Below are 14,518 nucleotides of genomic sequence, written 5' to 3'. Positions count from 1 at the left end.
GCCCTGCCGTGCTTTGCCTCCCTGGATCGCACTGCGGCTGCTGGAGCCGGGGCAGTGAAAAAGCGGGTGTGTTTTTTTTTGGGGGGTGGGGTGGGGAACACGGGACAAGGTGAACCCCAGGGCTGCTGGAGCCTGTGCAGGAGCTCGGCACCGCGGCTTTGCCAGCATCACTCGCCTTTCCCAAAGCCCCTCCGCCGACCTCCCGGGATGGGCAGAGGAGGAGGGCGGGGGCCCGGGGCGGGCCGGGCGCGCCCCACCCTTATATGCCTTGGCGGGAGGGAGAGAGGGGAGGAAAGAGGAGGAGGAGGATGGCGGTACCGCTGCGGGGTGCCGGGGAGGTGCGTGAAGGGCGGGATGGGGGCTCCGAGGCGGGGCGGCCGCTGCGGCGCTTCACCTGGGAGGAGATCGGGCAGCGGAGCGGGCGGGGGCCGCCGCCCCAGGAGCGCTGGCTGGTGATCGAGAGGAAGGTGTACGACATCAGCCACTTCTACCGGAGGCACCCGGGAGGGGCCCGGCTCATCGGCAGCCACGCCGGGCAGGACGCCACGGTGAGCGGCGGGACCGACGGACGGACGGGGATGGGGCGGGGGGGCTTTTGCTGCCGGCGCGCTTTGGGATGCGGGGAGGAGGAGGCGGCTGGTACCCGGCCAGCATCATCCAGCGGGAGCCTGGGAGGTGGCTTCGGGGGGAACTGGGGGGGGGTCTGGGGTGGGGTAGGCAGCAGCGGGGTCTGGGGGTACGGAGGGTCGCCGCTCTGCGCAACCTTTCCAGCCTCATGCTATGGAAATAGGCAAATAAAACGGTTTAGCCCCTGGGGCAACCAGCCTGTAATTGTTTATCCAGCTAAAGTCTTTAGGATTACTCTTATCTGCGGATCTTGCTTCTGCAGCTGCCCTGAACGGCAGTGATTGCTGCAGCCAGGGTAAGGTGGGGAAGAAGCCACAAGCGGCGAGTGCATCGGCCCTGTGGCAACGGCAGCAGCTGCTTCCAGAACCGTACCTTTGGGAAAAGTATCCCTCCTAAATGCCGCCCGGCCTAACGTGTTGGGAACGCAAAGACAGCGTGCTTTCCCAAGCAGTCTTCCAGAAAAGCCTCTGTAGTTATTGCATATGGTCCTCCTGAGCCCTGAGGTGAACAAAATGGAAAGAATCAGTTAAGAATTGTCCAACTGCTGGCAAGTGAGCAGTTCTGACTTGCAAAAAGGCTTCTGCTCATCGTGCTTCCTTGCCTGTCTGCTATTTTAACACCATGGAAACCTGTGATAAAACACGCACCAAAACGTTCGGCAAATTCCTTGAAGTTCTTGCCTTCTGGTGTACGCAGGAAGGGTAGAAAATAGTGGTAAATCAACACCTGTGTGATGTAACTTAACATCACAAATGGGATTGCTTCCTTGCTGTGTATTCTGAAAGAAAAAAACCGAGATAAATAGTTCCCTGATCTCCCATATAAGTTATTGTGTGTGGAGTTCTGTGCTCTCCTGTGCAGCCTGATTATGTGTGAACCCGGATTATCTGGTTTAGAGCAAACTTGGTTATATCCACGCTGAGTTGCAGTGGGAATATTCCCAGGACATTGTGGGTGAAGTAAGAAACTCCTCTTGGTTACTAAGAGCAGTTTTATGAGACAGTGTGAATTCAGTAGGCTCTTAGTCTGGGAGGCAGACAGAAAAGGAAGTGAAAGAAGCATTTCTTAAGAAACTCCATAAGATTTTAGTGAGGTCTGTGTGTCTTGGAATAGGTCAATTGCTTAATCTTTTGGATGTATAGCATGAAAAACAAATATCTTAGTTTGACTGGAAGGTTGCACCAAGAGCATATAGCCTTGAAGGATAACTTAGGAGTGGATGAGAAATATGGAAGGCTCTTAGTAAGAAAAGAACCTGAGGGATGGAAAACAGAGTATAATTAATGCCACAATATTAGTAAGGGTGACACTGCACAAAACTCTGGAGTTCTTTTATTGCTGCTTTTTGTTCTGGTATTTTATCACGAAGGATAGAAGAGCAGAGGTAAGGAATGAGGTGACTCAGGAAGTGGGAGCAACAATCCTGAGACTGGAATTTTTGGCTGAATTTGGCAAAACTTGGTTGAATTTTGGTGACTGTAAAAACATCTGGTGTTGCAACATCATGAAATAGCCAGGTACTTGCAGTAGATTATTTTGCAGGGAAACTGCTTGCTGATGTTTGGATTCATCAGTGACAGCAATTATTTGCATGGTATTTAAACCCGCTGTATGTTACATATATGCCTCAGTGTTAGTCACGCAGTTGCCCAAACCTATATCATTTTGGAGTAGAGGACAGAAATTCTGTAGCAGTTTGCTCAAAGAGATTATCTTTTTTTTTTGGTCACACAACTGTTCTTAATAAACATTTGTTCTGGAGTAACTCTGGGGCTGGAACGCAGTAAAGCACTGATTCTGGTCTGTTTAGGAAGACTAAATTGAATTGGGTGAAAGATGGTGCGAGAGCAGGGATGCAAGCAGATCAGTAAGTTGAAGGCATGGATGTACAAAAGCAGTTTTCAATGGTTGGAGAACCTTCAGGGGAATTTCCTTTCCTACAGACTGAATTCACAGCTCGGCTCAGGCTCAGCTGTGCTTCAGGGCTCCCACCACCCCCATCGTGCTCTGTCAACACAGTTGTCTCCTCTTCTGCTTTTCTGCATCCTGTCCTTTCTGTCCCCAGCCCTGCCTAGAGGCTGTCACACCATGGCTTCTTCATGACTGTATCTTTGAGAGAGCAGTAACACCAGGCCTGTGCCTGTGAATTGTGTCCTCGCAGTCATTTCCTTCTGAATACTTCTAAGTACTAGAGAAAAATAGAAAGTTGTCTGGTATCGCTTGGTCCTTGATGAAATGCTTCCTTAGTTAATTTGGCAGTGGAGTTCTCTACCCGGTGAATAAAGAGGAATGCCATTTTAATTTTAAGCGGTCAGACTTAAAGGGCAATTTTCTCTTTTGACAAATTGTACGACAAAATAGTTTCTGGTCTGCTGATAAGAAAGGCCTTTTGGGCACCTGGATGACCAGGAAGATGGAAAAGTCACTAATATTGGGGTTGAGAAGAGCGGGAAGGCGAAAGGCAAGGGAAGTAGACCCTGCTTTAGGCATACAATGGAGATTAATTCTATTCTGTATTATGGAGCTTGCATACCTGTAGTAATTGCAGTAGCGGGATTCAGACCTCTTCCATTTGCCAGCTGAAATAAGAGCTCACTTAAGAGCATAGGATAAACACGGGAAGAAAAAAGTCAACAAAATCTTAAGGAGATAGAAAGGTAAACCAGACCTCTTTGCTACTGAGGTTCCTCCATAGTGAATGTCTTGCTGTGCCCAGCAGATTGAGGTTAGTAACACAGCATTTGTTTTTCTTACCTCTTCCTTTGCTTTTGTGTGTTCGCAGGATGCCTTTGTAGCGTTCCATGTTGACAAGGTGCTGGTGAGCAAGTACTTGAAGTCACTGCAGATTGGTGAGCTGGCACCAGATCAACCCAGTATTGAGCCCACTAAGAATGTAAGTCTATCCTTGTAAATCAGACCAAAGGTAGATTAAAGGGAAATAGTCTGAGATTAGACCTTGTTCTTCTGTTATCAGCGTAGCTCCTGGAACAAAGGGATCCAGGTTCGTCACAATTTTTTGTGCTATTACTCAGAAACAATACATGAATATTAGTCTAGATACATATTGTGTGGTTGAGAATAAAATTTCTGAAGATTCCTCCTTAGCACAGCAACTCTACGTAAATAGCAGAGCCTTGTTTTGCTCTCATTAATACCACAGCTACCACCTTTTCTTTCCCTTGCTTTGAGAAAGAGCTGACCAAACATTAAGTAATTCTTTCCAGCTGACAGCAAATTCTCAGGCTGTACTGACTTCTGTTGCAGGAAGAGACTGAAGATAGAGTTTTAGCCTTGAATTGAGTTTCACAGGCTGTATTGGCATTGCCTTTTTGGACAGCCTTCTTGCACCAGTCTCAAGGTCATTCGCAGAAGTACTGTTGATGGTTACTCTCTCAGTGCCAATCTGTGATGTCAAAGGAAACCTCATGAGAGGGGCACAGACAACAGGATGGGAATAGTCTTGGAGTACAAGTATTCCCTGGGCTGCATGGTCCTCATTGCTTCCCATTATCCAAGATATCTTTTCCCTGTTCCATCTAGCCTGTCCTGACTTTTCCTTTGCACAGTCCCACACTGCATGCGGAAGGGGGACGAGATGACACATGACCCCATGTAACTTGGATATAAAAACACAATTCAGAGCAGTCTGGCTCCATGCAAAGTCAATTTCCCCAAAATGATTGAGAAAGTAGGCTGGCAAGCTCCTTTGGGTTGGGTTGTGTGGAGGCAGGAGTCAGGTTTGGGAGGCATCTGCGGAGCTGGCAAAGCCAAAGATGAGTTGGTCTAGCACCTGTGCCATGCTCATTTCTTCATCTATCCTCCTTCCTCAGTGCCCACAAGATGGCATGCTATGTTCATGCATGTACAGTACACCTTTCACTCGACACAACTCTCATCTGAGCCCTAGGCTACTTGCCAAGAAGGTGATGGAAGAAGCACCAAAGATATAGTCTTAGGGGTTGGGGGTTCGGCCATCGTGCTCTGCGATGGCAGCTGCTTGCTCCTCTGCTCTGTGTACCTTATCAGGCAAAGACACAGAGAAGCTGTAGGAGAGCAACGATAAAGTTTACTAGCATGCAAGTCCAGCTCTTGCCCATTTGGCCTTTCTTTCTTTGCTCTTTCTTTCCTCCATTAAAGTGGTCCTTAGCTTTTGAGGCTGCAGTGCTGCACTCTAGAAACAAGGAACATGTAACACCTGTGCTTCCCACAGAAAATGCTGGTGAAAGACTTCCGTGAATTGCGTGCCAGTGTGGAGAAAATGGGACTTCTGGAGCCAAATAAACTCTTCTTCTTCCTGCACCTCGCTCACATCCTCCTGCTGGATACGGCTGCTTGGCTCATTCTCTTCTACTTTGGGACATCCTTAATGCCCTTTATTGCCTCTCTGGTGGTGCTGACCATTTCCCAGGTAAGCAACTAAGTCCACAACATGGACATGTGCACGTAGACTTGCATCAACTTTCATACACATAATATTACAGCAGTTTGTAGCCCCCCACTTCCTTACTTGGCATAGCTCTCCTTTGTCATAAGAAAACAACCACTATTTGGAATGTCTTTATGGAAGATATAAAGAAGACATTCTGGATGTGGGGAGCTCCTGCTAAACCTAGTCTGGGATTCTTTCAGTAAGAGAGATGCTAGGGGAAGCTCCAAGAATATTAGGATTTCATAGTTCCTTTCTGGCTGTGATTTTGGAGCACTGTCCAAGAAATAAATAGTGATATTTCAAAGCAAAGATGGGAGTGGCACTGTCCTGGTCTCCATTCCCCTTTCCCTCAGCTCCCAGTGTTTTCTTTTTCCAATTCCAGGTCCAGGCTTCATGGTTGCAGCATGATTTAGGACATCTTTCAGTATTCAGGGAGACCAAGTGGAACCACTTGCTGCATAAGTTTGTGATGTGCCATTTGATTGTAAGTACCTGACCCTGGAAAAGTTCTTAGATGTGATGGGCTTTCCTGTAAAAACATGTGTTCTGAAGGCTCTGTGGAGGATGGTGTGTTCATTGTTGGGTGAGGGAGGGAATTGCTTGAGAGACTCTGGCTCTGAGAGTATTGCACTTCTCATGTTTTGTTCTTCACTAAAACAGGGGGCGTCAGCCAAATGGTGGACTCTCCTGCACTCCCGGCACCACGCCAAACCCAACTGCTTCCAGAAAGATCCTGATATTGATATGCACCCCTTCTTGTTTACTTTGGGGAAGAAATTCTCTGTGGAGGTCAGTGTGTGTGTGTATGCTCACGTAGCAGGGGCTGGGAAGAACACCCTAGCCAACAAAAAGCACACTGTACCGTGAAAACCTAAAACTAAGATGTGATGACAGTTCCTGAAGATTGCTTTCATCTGTGTCTACTTTCTTCAGCCTTTGTAAGCAGGTCACAGTCACATGAAGTTCCTTTAAAAATTTCTTGAACAGCTGACAAGTAGTTGTAAATAAATTAGAGATGACGTACATGCATCATATGTAGGGTGAGAAATCCATCAGCAAAAAGACTATTAATGTTTATAGCAGCTTAATGACCTAGTAGAACAAGTCAGTAATTAATGATTATTAGATAACTTGTAAACACGCCCCTAAAGCATGTCTGCTGTTGGCTTGTGATAATTACTTAATATTAATGTCTGAGGCTCAGAGGTGCAGGTGGCTTTGGCATGTCTATGCCTTCTAGGAGAAGCAGAAGCCTTGCTGAGAAAGGCAGCCAGCACAGCAGCGCTGAAAACCAAGGGCTCTTCCTGCAGCTCGGTAGGACTGGTTGGTGGTGGGTCCCTCTTGTGGGGAGAAGTCATTTGACCACATAGGGTGCTTCAGTTCTAGGCCGCTTCCAGGAGCAACAACCTAAGACGATGCGGAACCCCTTTTGCTGTACTACTTCATCAGTTCTTGAGACCCTGTCAGAGTAGCTACAGCAGTGAAATATTGTTCTCCTTGGAAGACCTTTGCCATTGTGAAACTGTCATTTAAATGTACAGAATCGGAGAAAAGAGAAAATACACCTGACTATTTTGGACCAATAATAGAACTTAGCCTTGAAATATCTAATATTTCACCAAATGAATTATGAATGTGGTAAGAACACAAAACCAAGGAAATTCAGCAGTTAAAATCCACCTCTATCCATCTTCAAAATTATTTTTGTCATAACTTACAGATCACACCATCTTTTATTGGATGAAATGTCCTGGTATAGTTTTCACTCCATCATTCTGTTCCAACCCAGACAATGGTGGTACCTGTGAGAGCAGTTTCCTTCCTACAATATATCAACACGGGTTTTTCTTATGGGCTGTTACCTCTGTTTTGGCTTGGCATAAGTACAGCTAGAATTACTTTCCAAGAATCACTTATTTTTCCCCTACTAGAGAAATCTCATGCTTGCTTAGCAGTTTGTCTTTGAAGGACTTCACAAAGCTGTAAGGCATCGAAGCCTTACACTAATGGAATGAAGACTTATAGAAAAGGTATATTATGTATGTAAACTAAGAGGACAGGTAGACAAGGGGGAGACAGCAGGAGTGAGGGTTGTGGCAAGAGTGCTTCTGGGGGAGAAAGAGTGGAAAACAAGTTACCTTAGTATTCTTTGTGGTTTCTTTTCACAGCTTGGGATCAAAAAGAAAAAATACATGCCATACAACCACCAACACAAATACTTCTTCATCAGTGAGTATCTCTGTTCTCCTGCAATACAACGAGGGGTACTAACGGGGTTTGTAGATCTTAATTTGACCTGCAGGACTTCAGCAGAACTGAGGTGCCTACATCAAAGAACGTAATAATCAGTTTGCGTCTGATTTTTGGAGGTGTTGAAGACCTGACTGGGTAAAACCCTGAGTAACCTGGTCTGACATTATAGCTGATATTCCTCTGAGATCCTGAGGGTCCTTTCCAGCCTGAATTATCAGATGAGCCTATGTGAGATTGGGTTTCTGTGCTTGAAACCTGCTTCTGTCGGGTTTCTTGACTTGAAACACATTCATTTGGTTTGAGAATTTCTAGCCAAATGGCTTATGTTTGTTCCAGGGGAGAAAAAGTATGGGGGTATGTTTATCCTACGTCATCTTAAAACTGTATTGCTTTGTAAACATAAGTCTACACCTATTTAGACAGAGAAAAGGAGAGAGACTCTTAACTCGCTAGTTAAGGAAGTTACTCGGGAGAGTGAGATGAAGGCTCCGGGGACTGTTTACAAGAGCTGTGTAATGTATGGCTAACGAAGTATGTAAACAGCAGAGTAAAAACTCAGAATTTCTCCACTGTTAGTGCCCTGACCTCTAGACTCACTCCTGTGCTCTTCTTCCCATCTTAGTGAAGCTTTGTTCCTTTTGCAAAGCAGCACAATTTCAACATGGGACAAGGAGGTATCACCTCTTGCATCTCTCCAGAGTAGTCTAAAGTCTGCTGCTTAGGATGCTTGCCTGGAAAGTCAACAGTATGAATTTGAACCCTAAAACCCAGCATAAATGGGCACTTTCAAGGTGTGATTCATTTGACCTTTCTTTTTCCCCTTGACCTCTGCAGACAGCAGGAACCGCACTCCAGCAGCGGCTGGTGTCTCAAGTGGCTAGACAGAACTAGCAGGGTTAGCTCAGGTGCACGTGTCTCAGGCAACTCTGAGATGCCTAGTTAAGCTGATCCTATCCCAGATCTTTCATGACCTCCTCAGTGACTCTGAGGTACAACGTCATACCACATCCTTCAGTAGTATTCGAATTTAAATAATAGTGGGTTTGTTTTTGTTGTTTTATTAAGGACAAGTGAGATGTCCATTTGGAAGGCTGAGTCTGAGTTCTTGCAATCCAAAAATCCCTGGTAGGGAAGCAATTTTGCATGTATTCCTGTTGTTCCCCTGCTTTGAACGACTGAATGAGGAGCCAACTATGCTTTGGGGCTGTGGAAGCCACTTCTCGAAATACTACTCTGTGGCTGTTCCTCGGTTAGAAGCCTAAAATGAAATCTTGGATTTGTGAGCACTCTCGGATTAATGGACAGACCTAGAAATATTTAGAGGCACAAATCATGGAATGATAGAATAGTTTGGGTTGGAAGGGACCTTTAGAGGTTGTGTAGTCCAACCCTCCTGCAGTGAGCAGGGACACCCTCAGCTAGATCAGGTTGTTCAGAGCCCTGCATAGCATCCTAACCAGTATCAGTCAGTTGCTTTCTTGCAAAGTGGTTACTGTGGTACTCAAGATTATTACTAAGTTTATGGGGTCTTGTTCTCCTTATTTTTCAGGGTTCTCCACATCCTTTTTTTGTTTTCACTCTTTTCTAAAAGAACCTGTGGTCATAGCTCTCCACGAGGAAATGCAAGGCCGTAATACCTGTGTTGGCAGCTGACATAAGCAGTAGCAGGCTGTCGTGCTGAAGAGCAGGAACTGTCCCCAGTCAAGATTCAGAGAGCTTCTTGTCATACCTCTGCTTTACCTCTTGAGGTCAGCAGGCTCCCAGATTGCTTATGGCTTGTCTGCGTTGGTCCATACTGATATCATCCAGAAAATCCTGCAGCCCTAAAGCTTCTCAGAATATTCTCCATATTGAGTAGCCGTTCAGGGATCCTTTGCTTCCAGTTTATCTGCCATTCAGTCCATGACATTACCAGTGACAATGAATTCTCCCTTACAGCTCTTCCTCCGCTCCTGTTTCCCACCTACTTCCACTGCCACACCTTTTATATTGCATACACAAAAAGGTATTGGGCGGTAAGTACTGCTACTTGTGCAACCAAGAGGGGTCAGCTGTGGGCCTTCAACCCTTCTTCTGAACACGGGGCCAACTTCTGCCCAGAGCTGAGTCCCTGCTGTGTCACACTGTGCCATTCAGTTAAGGCTAATACGACAGTCAGCTTGGTGCAGTGTTTTCAGTGGCTCCGCGTAGTTTCTGCTAAACCCTTTATGTTCCCCAGCTCGATGATAAAGGCCTGAAAACAAGCAACAGGCTGTTTGGCTTGTACTGCTTTGCCTCATTTGCAGAACGATGAAGGGTGCTGTCTCCTATGGTTTGGGGAGCAAATAGTGGTCAGGAACGGGAGGATGTGGGTTTACAGGAACTGTTGTCCTTGATTTCTCAGCAGTGTGCGTATACTTGGCGTTGCTTCCTAGGCCAGGCAGCCAGACCTGCTTCGTTCTTCCTTCTCTTACATGTTCTGTCTTCCTGTATATGTAACACAACTTCCAGCCAAAAATGAGATCGTTGGTCTAGCGCTTAGTGCGCTGTGGAGTCCTGGGCAATGATCTGATCAAGCCTCATGTTTCTGAATGCAGAGTCACTTGCTAATATATTAATCTGCTTACTAGGCCTGAATGCTCAGATTCATCTCTATTACAGCAAGCTGTGAAAGACAGTGTTATAGCTTATGTTAACTTGGATTGCTCCAGATGATCCAATTTAGCAAAAAAACTACAGAAGACAGATGTAGATTGTTCTTTTGTACATATAACATGAAGCTTAGAAAAAGACTTAAGCAAATGTAATTTATAATGATTTTCTTTTCTTGTCTCTGTTTTTGGTAGGACTTGGCCTGGATGCTGACCTTCTATATCAGATTCTTTTATACTTATGGATCATTATTAGAAATAAAGAGTCTCCTGGCATATTATTTTATATTCAGGTGATATCCCTTTAGAAGGTTCTTCAGCCTTCCTCTACATATTCTTTCCACCTCTGCCTGCCTGCCTTTCTCTGCCTTTGCTTATCTTTCCATGTTCTCCATGACCATCTCATATTTTTGCTTAGCTTTTTAATTCCACAAATTTAATCTAAGACTCTCCTGCTTAATTGCTAGTTCAAGTTTCACGTTGCCTCACTGGCTCTGGCAGCAAAAAGACCTCATGGGTGCTGACCAAACTGTTACGTGAGGCAAGCATGTCTCACTCAGTGCTTTGGGTGTTGGGTCTCCTACTGGTTAGAGAAAGAGAACATTTAACAGACACATCTTAGCCAGGGCTTGCAAAAACCCAGGCATTATCCAGCAGCATTAGGTTGAGCGGACAATAAAATCTCCGCTTGGATCATTTTACTGATTCTAATTAGTTGGTCCTTGGCTACAGATAAAACAAGATTAATAACAGGCTACCTCAGTTTCATATGAAACTCATGATTATTTAATGTTTTCTTAAGGAAGTATGAAACTTCCAGGTTTTGGAAGTTCTTCAGGTGCTGGATTAGCAAGGCTGGTGTTCAGCAGTGTGTTTGTAAGTCTGGCTCATCATTGACTTTCTTACCTGGTACTGAATTCTGGCCTCTTGTCTGCTTGCACAGGATGCTGGAGAGCAGCTGGTTTGTCTGGGTTTCACAGATGAACCATATCCCTATGGATATTTACTATGACAACAATTTGGACTGGGTGTCTACTCAGGTAAAATATTTTCCATTCTTAAGAATTGTGGTTATACAGGTACAAATTCCAACCATAAGACAAGCAAGTCCTCTATTGCATTAACGGTGAAATCCTGTTGGCAACTGGGAAGTGAAGGTTAATAGGATAATGGGATTCAGTTATGGTAGCAGTAAAGGAGGACAGTGATGACACGCTTGCGGGCAATCTAAAACCAAAGCCAGGTTCCAGCTCTATTTCCTAACCATACCCACCTCCCCACATATTGCATCATTCTTTCTTGGACCTTTTCTGCTTATGCAGAGATGGAAGCTTGTGTCCCGCTCTTGCTGAGCGATTTTGGACGAGTAGAATGCCAGTGTGGTGTCCCCTTTTTGCAGAGGCACCTGTTGGAGTAGGGCAGTAAAGGCTGACCACCACAGAAGTACCCTGCCATCTCTGCTATTTCTGCAGACATAGGTTTGAGAAGACACAGGAGGAACTTTTGACTGTTCACATGCATTCACAGGAGCACAGAGCCAACTCCTAGTTTTAACATGGTCCATGTTAGCCAGCCTACGTACCTCTGCTGGTCCACAAAGCTGAAGGAGGAATATGACCCCTGGCTTGAGGTAGCTCAGCTTAGGCTAAAAGAAAACAACAGGGTAGAGTAGCACAGCATACTGTGCTCTTTAGACAAATGAGAGAGGCTGCAGTCGCCAATCTGCACTGACTTTGCTTTCCTTTCCCCTCCTCCAGCTCCAGGCAACATGCAATGTTGAGCAGTCTCTGTTCAATGACTGGTTTACTGGGCATCTGAACTTCCAGATTGAACACCAGTGAGTACACACCCTGAGAGAGGGTTTTCTTCCCTCTTCTTTCAAAAAAATAGTTGTGTGTTTTTTTTATTTCTTTCCCCTACTTGTCTTTGCTCTGAATTCTACAAAGAGATGTGGGCCATCAATGAGTTTGTCTTTAAAAAGACTGAAAACCCTAAAAAATAATCATAATGTAATTCAAAGCCTTCACTGGACCCATAGGAAGGTGAGAATGACTAGGGAAAATTGAACCTCACAGGATCTATGCAACCATATGGACAGCAACAGGGTCCATCCAAAGCAGTAGCTCTGAAGCATTAGTGAAAATGCACGTTTTAAGGCACGCTATTTATAGTCTGACATAATAGTTCAAGCCTACCTGTACTGACCACTGACACTATCAGTCTAGAGACTGAGATATGCAATGGGAGGATGGGCTCATCTCCTTTTCTGTGCTATGGAGATGGTTACTACTGGAGGAAGAGGAGGGGGGGAAGCCAATTCTTCCAGTTTATAGCATCACTTAATTTAGAGAAATGTTGCTTCAGAGATGCTAGAGACAGCTGTGGAAAATAATGGAAGGGGAAAGCAGGAAAGTCTCATGAGTTCCTTGTGCTAAAAGCACACCAAGGGTAAAGAAGAGCCAGGAGCAGCTGAAGACCCAACTCAGTGTGAGCTGTGTGATTCCTGGGAAGTACTAATGAATATGAACAAGTGAAAGGTGGTATTTCTGATGGAGCACTGGAAGCAAATCCGTCTGCCTTCTCTTCACAGCCTATTCCCCACAATGCCAAGACACAACTACTGGAAGGTGGCTCCTCTGGTGAAGTCCTTGTGTGCCAAACACGGCATTGAGTACCAATGTAAGCCGCTGCTCACAGCTTTTGCAGACATTGTGCAGTAAGTAACACCACATTGGTAAAACATTGCAGAAGGATGTAGGAGGGACTGGAAGCCTAAGAACAAAAGTTGGCTTGTTCTTCTCTTACAAATCCACACACAAACTCCCATTTCCCCTGTCCCCACCAACGCTCTCCTGAGTAACCCTGAATAAGCAGCCTCTTGTGCTCTCTCCCTCTCTCTTAGCTCTCTGAAGAATTCAGGAGAGCTCTGGCTTGACGCCTACCTACACAAATAAGAAGACAAAGCTTGATGGTACCATTCACAGCCTGCCATGTCTTCGCATTCCCAGCAAGCTGAGGAGCAGGGACCGCAACAGATTCTATGGCAGAAGAAAATAAGAACTGAAGGATATGATTCCAATAGATATGAAGTTACCTGAATTTTACTCCTAGTCTTCCCTGGTGTTTTGGTTCAGACATGTTAAGAGTGGATAGGGCAAGCAGGAGATGACTGGTTAGAACAGGAGAAACCCTTTGTGAGCTGTGTCTGAGTAAATATGGCCAAGACAAGTCAGATTAGGGGCTAGTGCAGCTGCACACACTTAACTTCATGTTGGAGTCCTCTGACCAGTGTTTTTTTTTAGATATTCCTCATGTGGAAGGTTTAATGCTTAACATAATGTTTGCTCCTTTGAAGTCATGTGAAATTGTACAGGATTTTGAATTAACCTAGTGTTCTAGCAATGCGCTTAAATAATAATAAATTATAATCAAGTATGTATCACACTTTGAGTATAACAATTGCAATATGCAGTTGAATAAGAACATAAATGTGTTTCCCATTACTCTTCTCTAGAGCATCCTTGTTGTCACAATGCCAGGCATCCCCAGCTCTCAGGAAGAAATACATGGGTTGAAACCAGCTCAAGACCACTGCTCTCTCCAAGGTTTCTTTGTTCGTTGTTTGGGTTTTTTGTACTTAGTTGGGCTGAGCCATGCATATGCTTCCCCCTGCTCAGCTGGCTGAGTTGTTTATAACCATTAGGTCTCCACTGTCAAGTCTATGCCTCAAAATGCTCTTAAACACTTCATGCCTGTACTTCTTCATGCCACATCCTTGGTCTTCATGTCTCAAAGCTGCTACTATTATACCAGATCTGTATTTCATTACATTAGCAGACAGCTCTATCTCATTCTACAGCAAGTAACTGCTTGGTACTACTATCTATATAAGAATATGATCATACTATAGAAAGATAAACCAAAAGTAAACTAGCCATAGACATTTGGTCAAATAGAAGAGTTGCTGTTGCAGCTAAAACAAATAAAACCAAGTTGCAGATGGTCCAGTAAAAGGTCAGGCTGAGCAAGCCTGACAAGCCTCAAGCGTGAGGCTTTGCAAACTCAATATGAAGTTGAGCTACTCTTTGGCTCCACACAGTTCATATAAACCATAAACCCATTACACTCACTAAATTGCTGTTATAACCATTAGAACCAAGTTCAGCAATTCTGCAGTTGAAGAGTGTGCAATGAACTTCATGATGGGGAACAGATTTATTTCTTCATCACCCTCTGGGTCTCCGAGTAAGCTGTACTCACCTGGAGCTTGAGGCTTGCAGGTGCTGCTGAGCAAGACACTTCTGGCAGGCTGTGTGTCTCAGCTCCTCAGGCTTGCCTTGGAGCCTGGGGTGTTTGCACAGCACCTTGACCAGATGCTAGTCATAGGTGAAGTTACAACAGGTAAGGGCACTCACTTGGAGAATGACAGGGCTCTACCAAAAAGTATAGAACAATAAGCTAATGCTTAATATAGTTCCATGAATAAAAAATGCTATTTATTTGTGTCATAGCTCTGCTTTTATCCTATGAGCCTAATACATATACACTTTAAGAATAAGCATCCCCATAACACTAGTTT

The 14,518-nt window shown here is 45.0% G+C and overlaps 1 protein-coding gene across 1 annotated transcript; it reads left to right on the top strand.

Moving 5' to 3' along the window:
- The first annotated feature begins 308 nt into the window (after positions 1-308).
- On the top strand, positions 309-14,210 carry LOC104045549 (acyl-CoA (8-3)-desaturase). The gene is made up of 12 exons (XM_064453271.1): positions 309-548; positions 3,410-3,520; positions 4,838-5,035; positions 5,439-5,540; positions 5,717-5,845; positions 7,225-7,285; positions 9,248-9,324; positions 10,135-10,232; positions 10,883-10,979; positions 11,697-11,776; positions 12,530-12,655; positions 14,093-14,210. Exons 1-12 carry the CDS (start codon positions 309-311, stop codon positions 14,208-14,210), a joined length of 1,437 nt encoding a protein of 478 aa, XP_064309341.1.
- The last annotated feature ends 308 nt before the right edge of the window (positions 14,211-14,518 follow it).

The sequence above is a fragment of the Phalacrocorax carbo genome, chromosome 5 (genome assembly GCF_963921805.1).
Source record: "Phalacrocorax carbo chromosome 5, bPhaCar2.1, whole genome shotgun sequence".
NCBI classification, from domain to species: Eukaryota; Metazoa; Chordata; class Aves; order Suliformes; family Phalacrocoracidae; genus Phalacrocorax; species Phalacrocorax carbo.
This window is presented reverse-complemented; position numbering and strand designations above follow the sequence as displayed.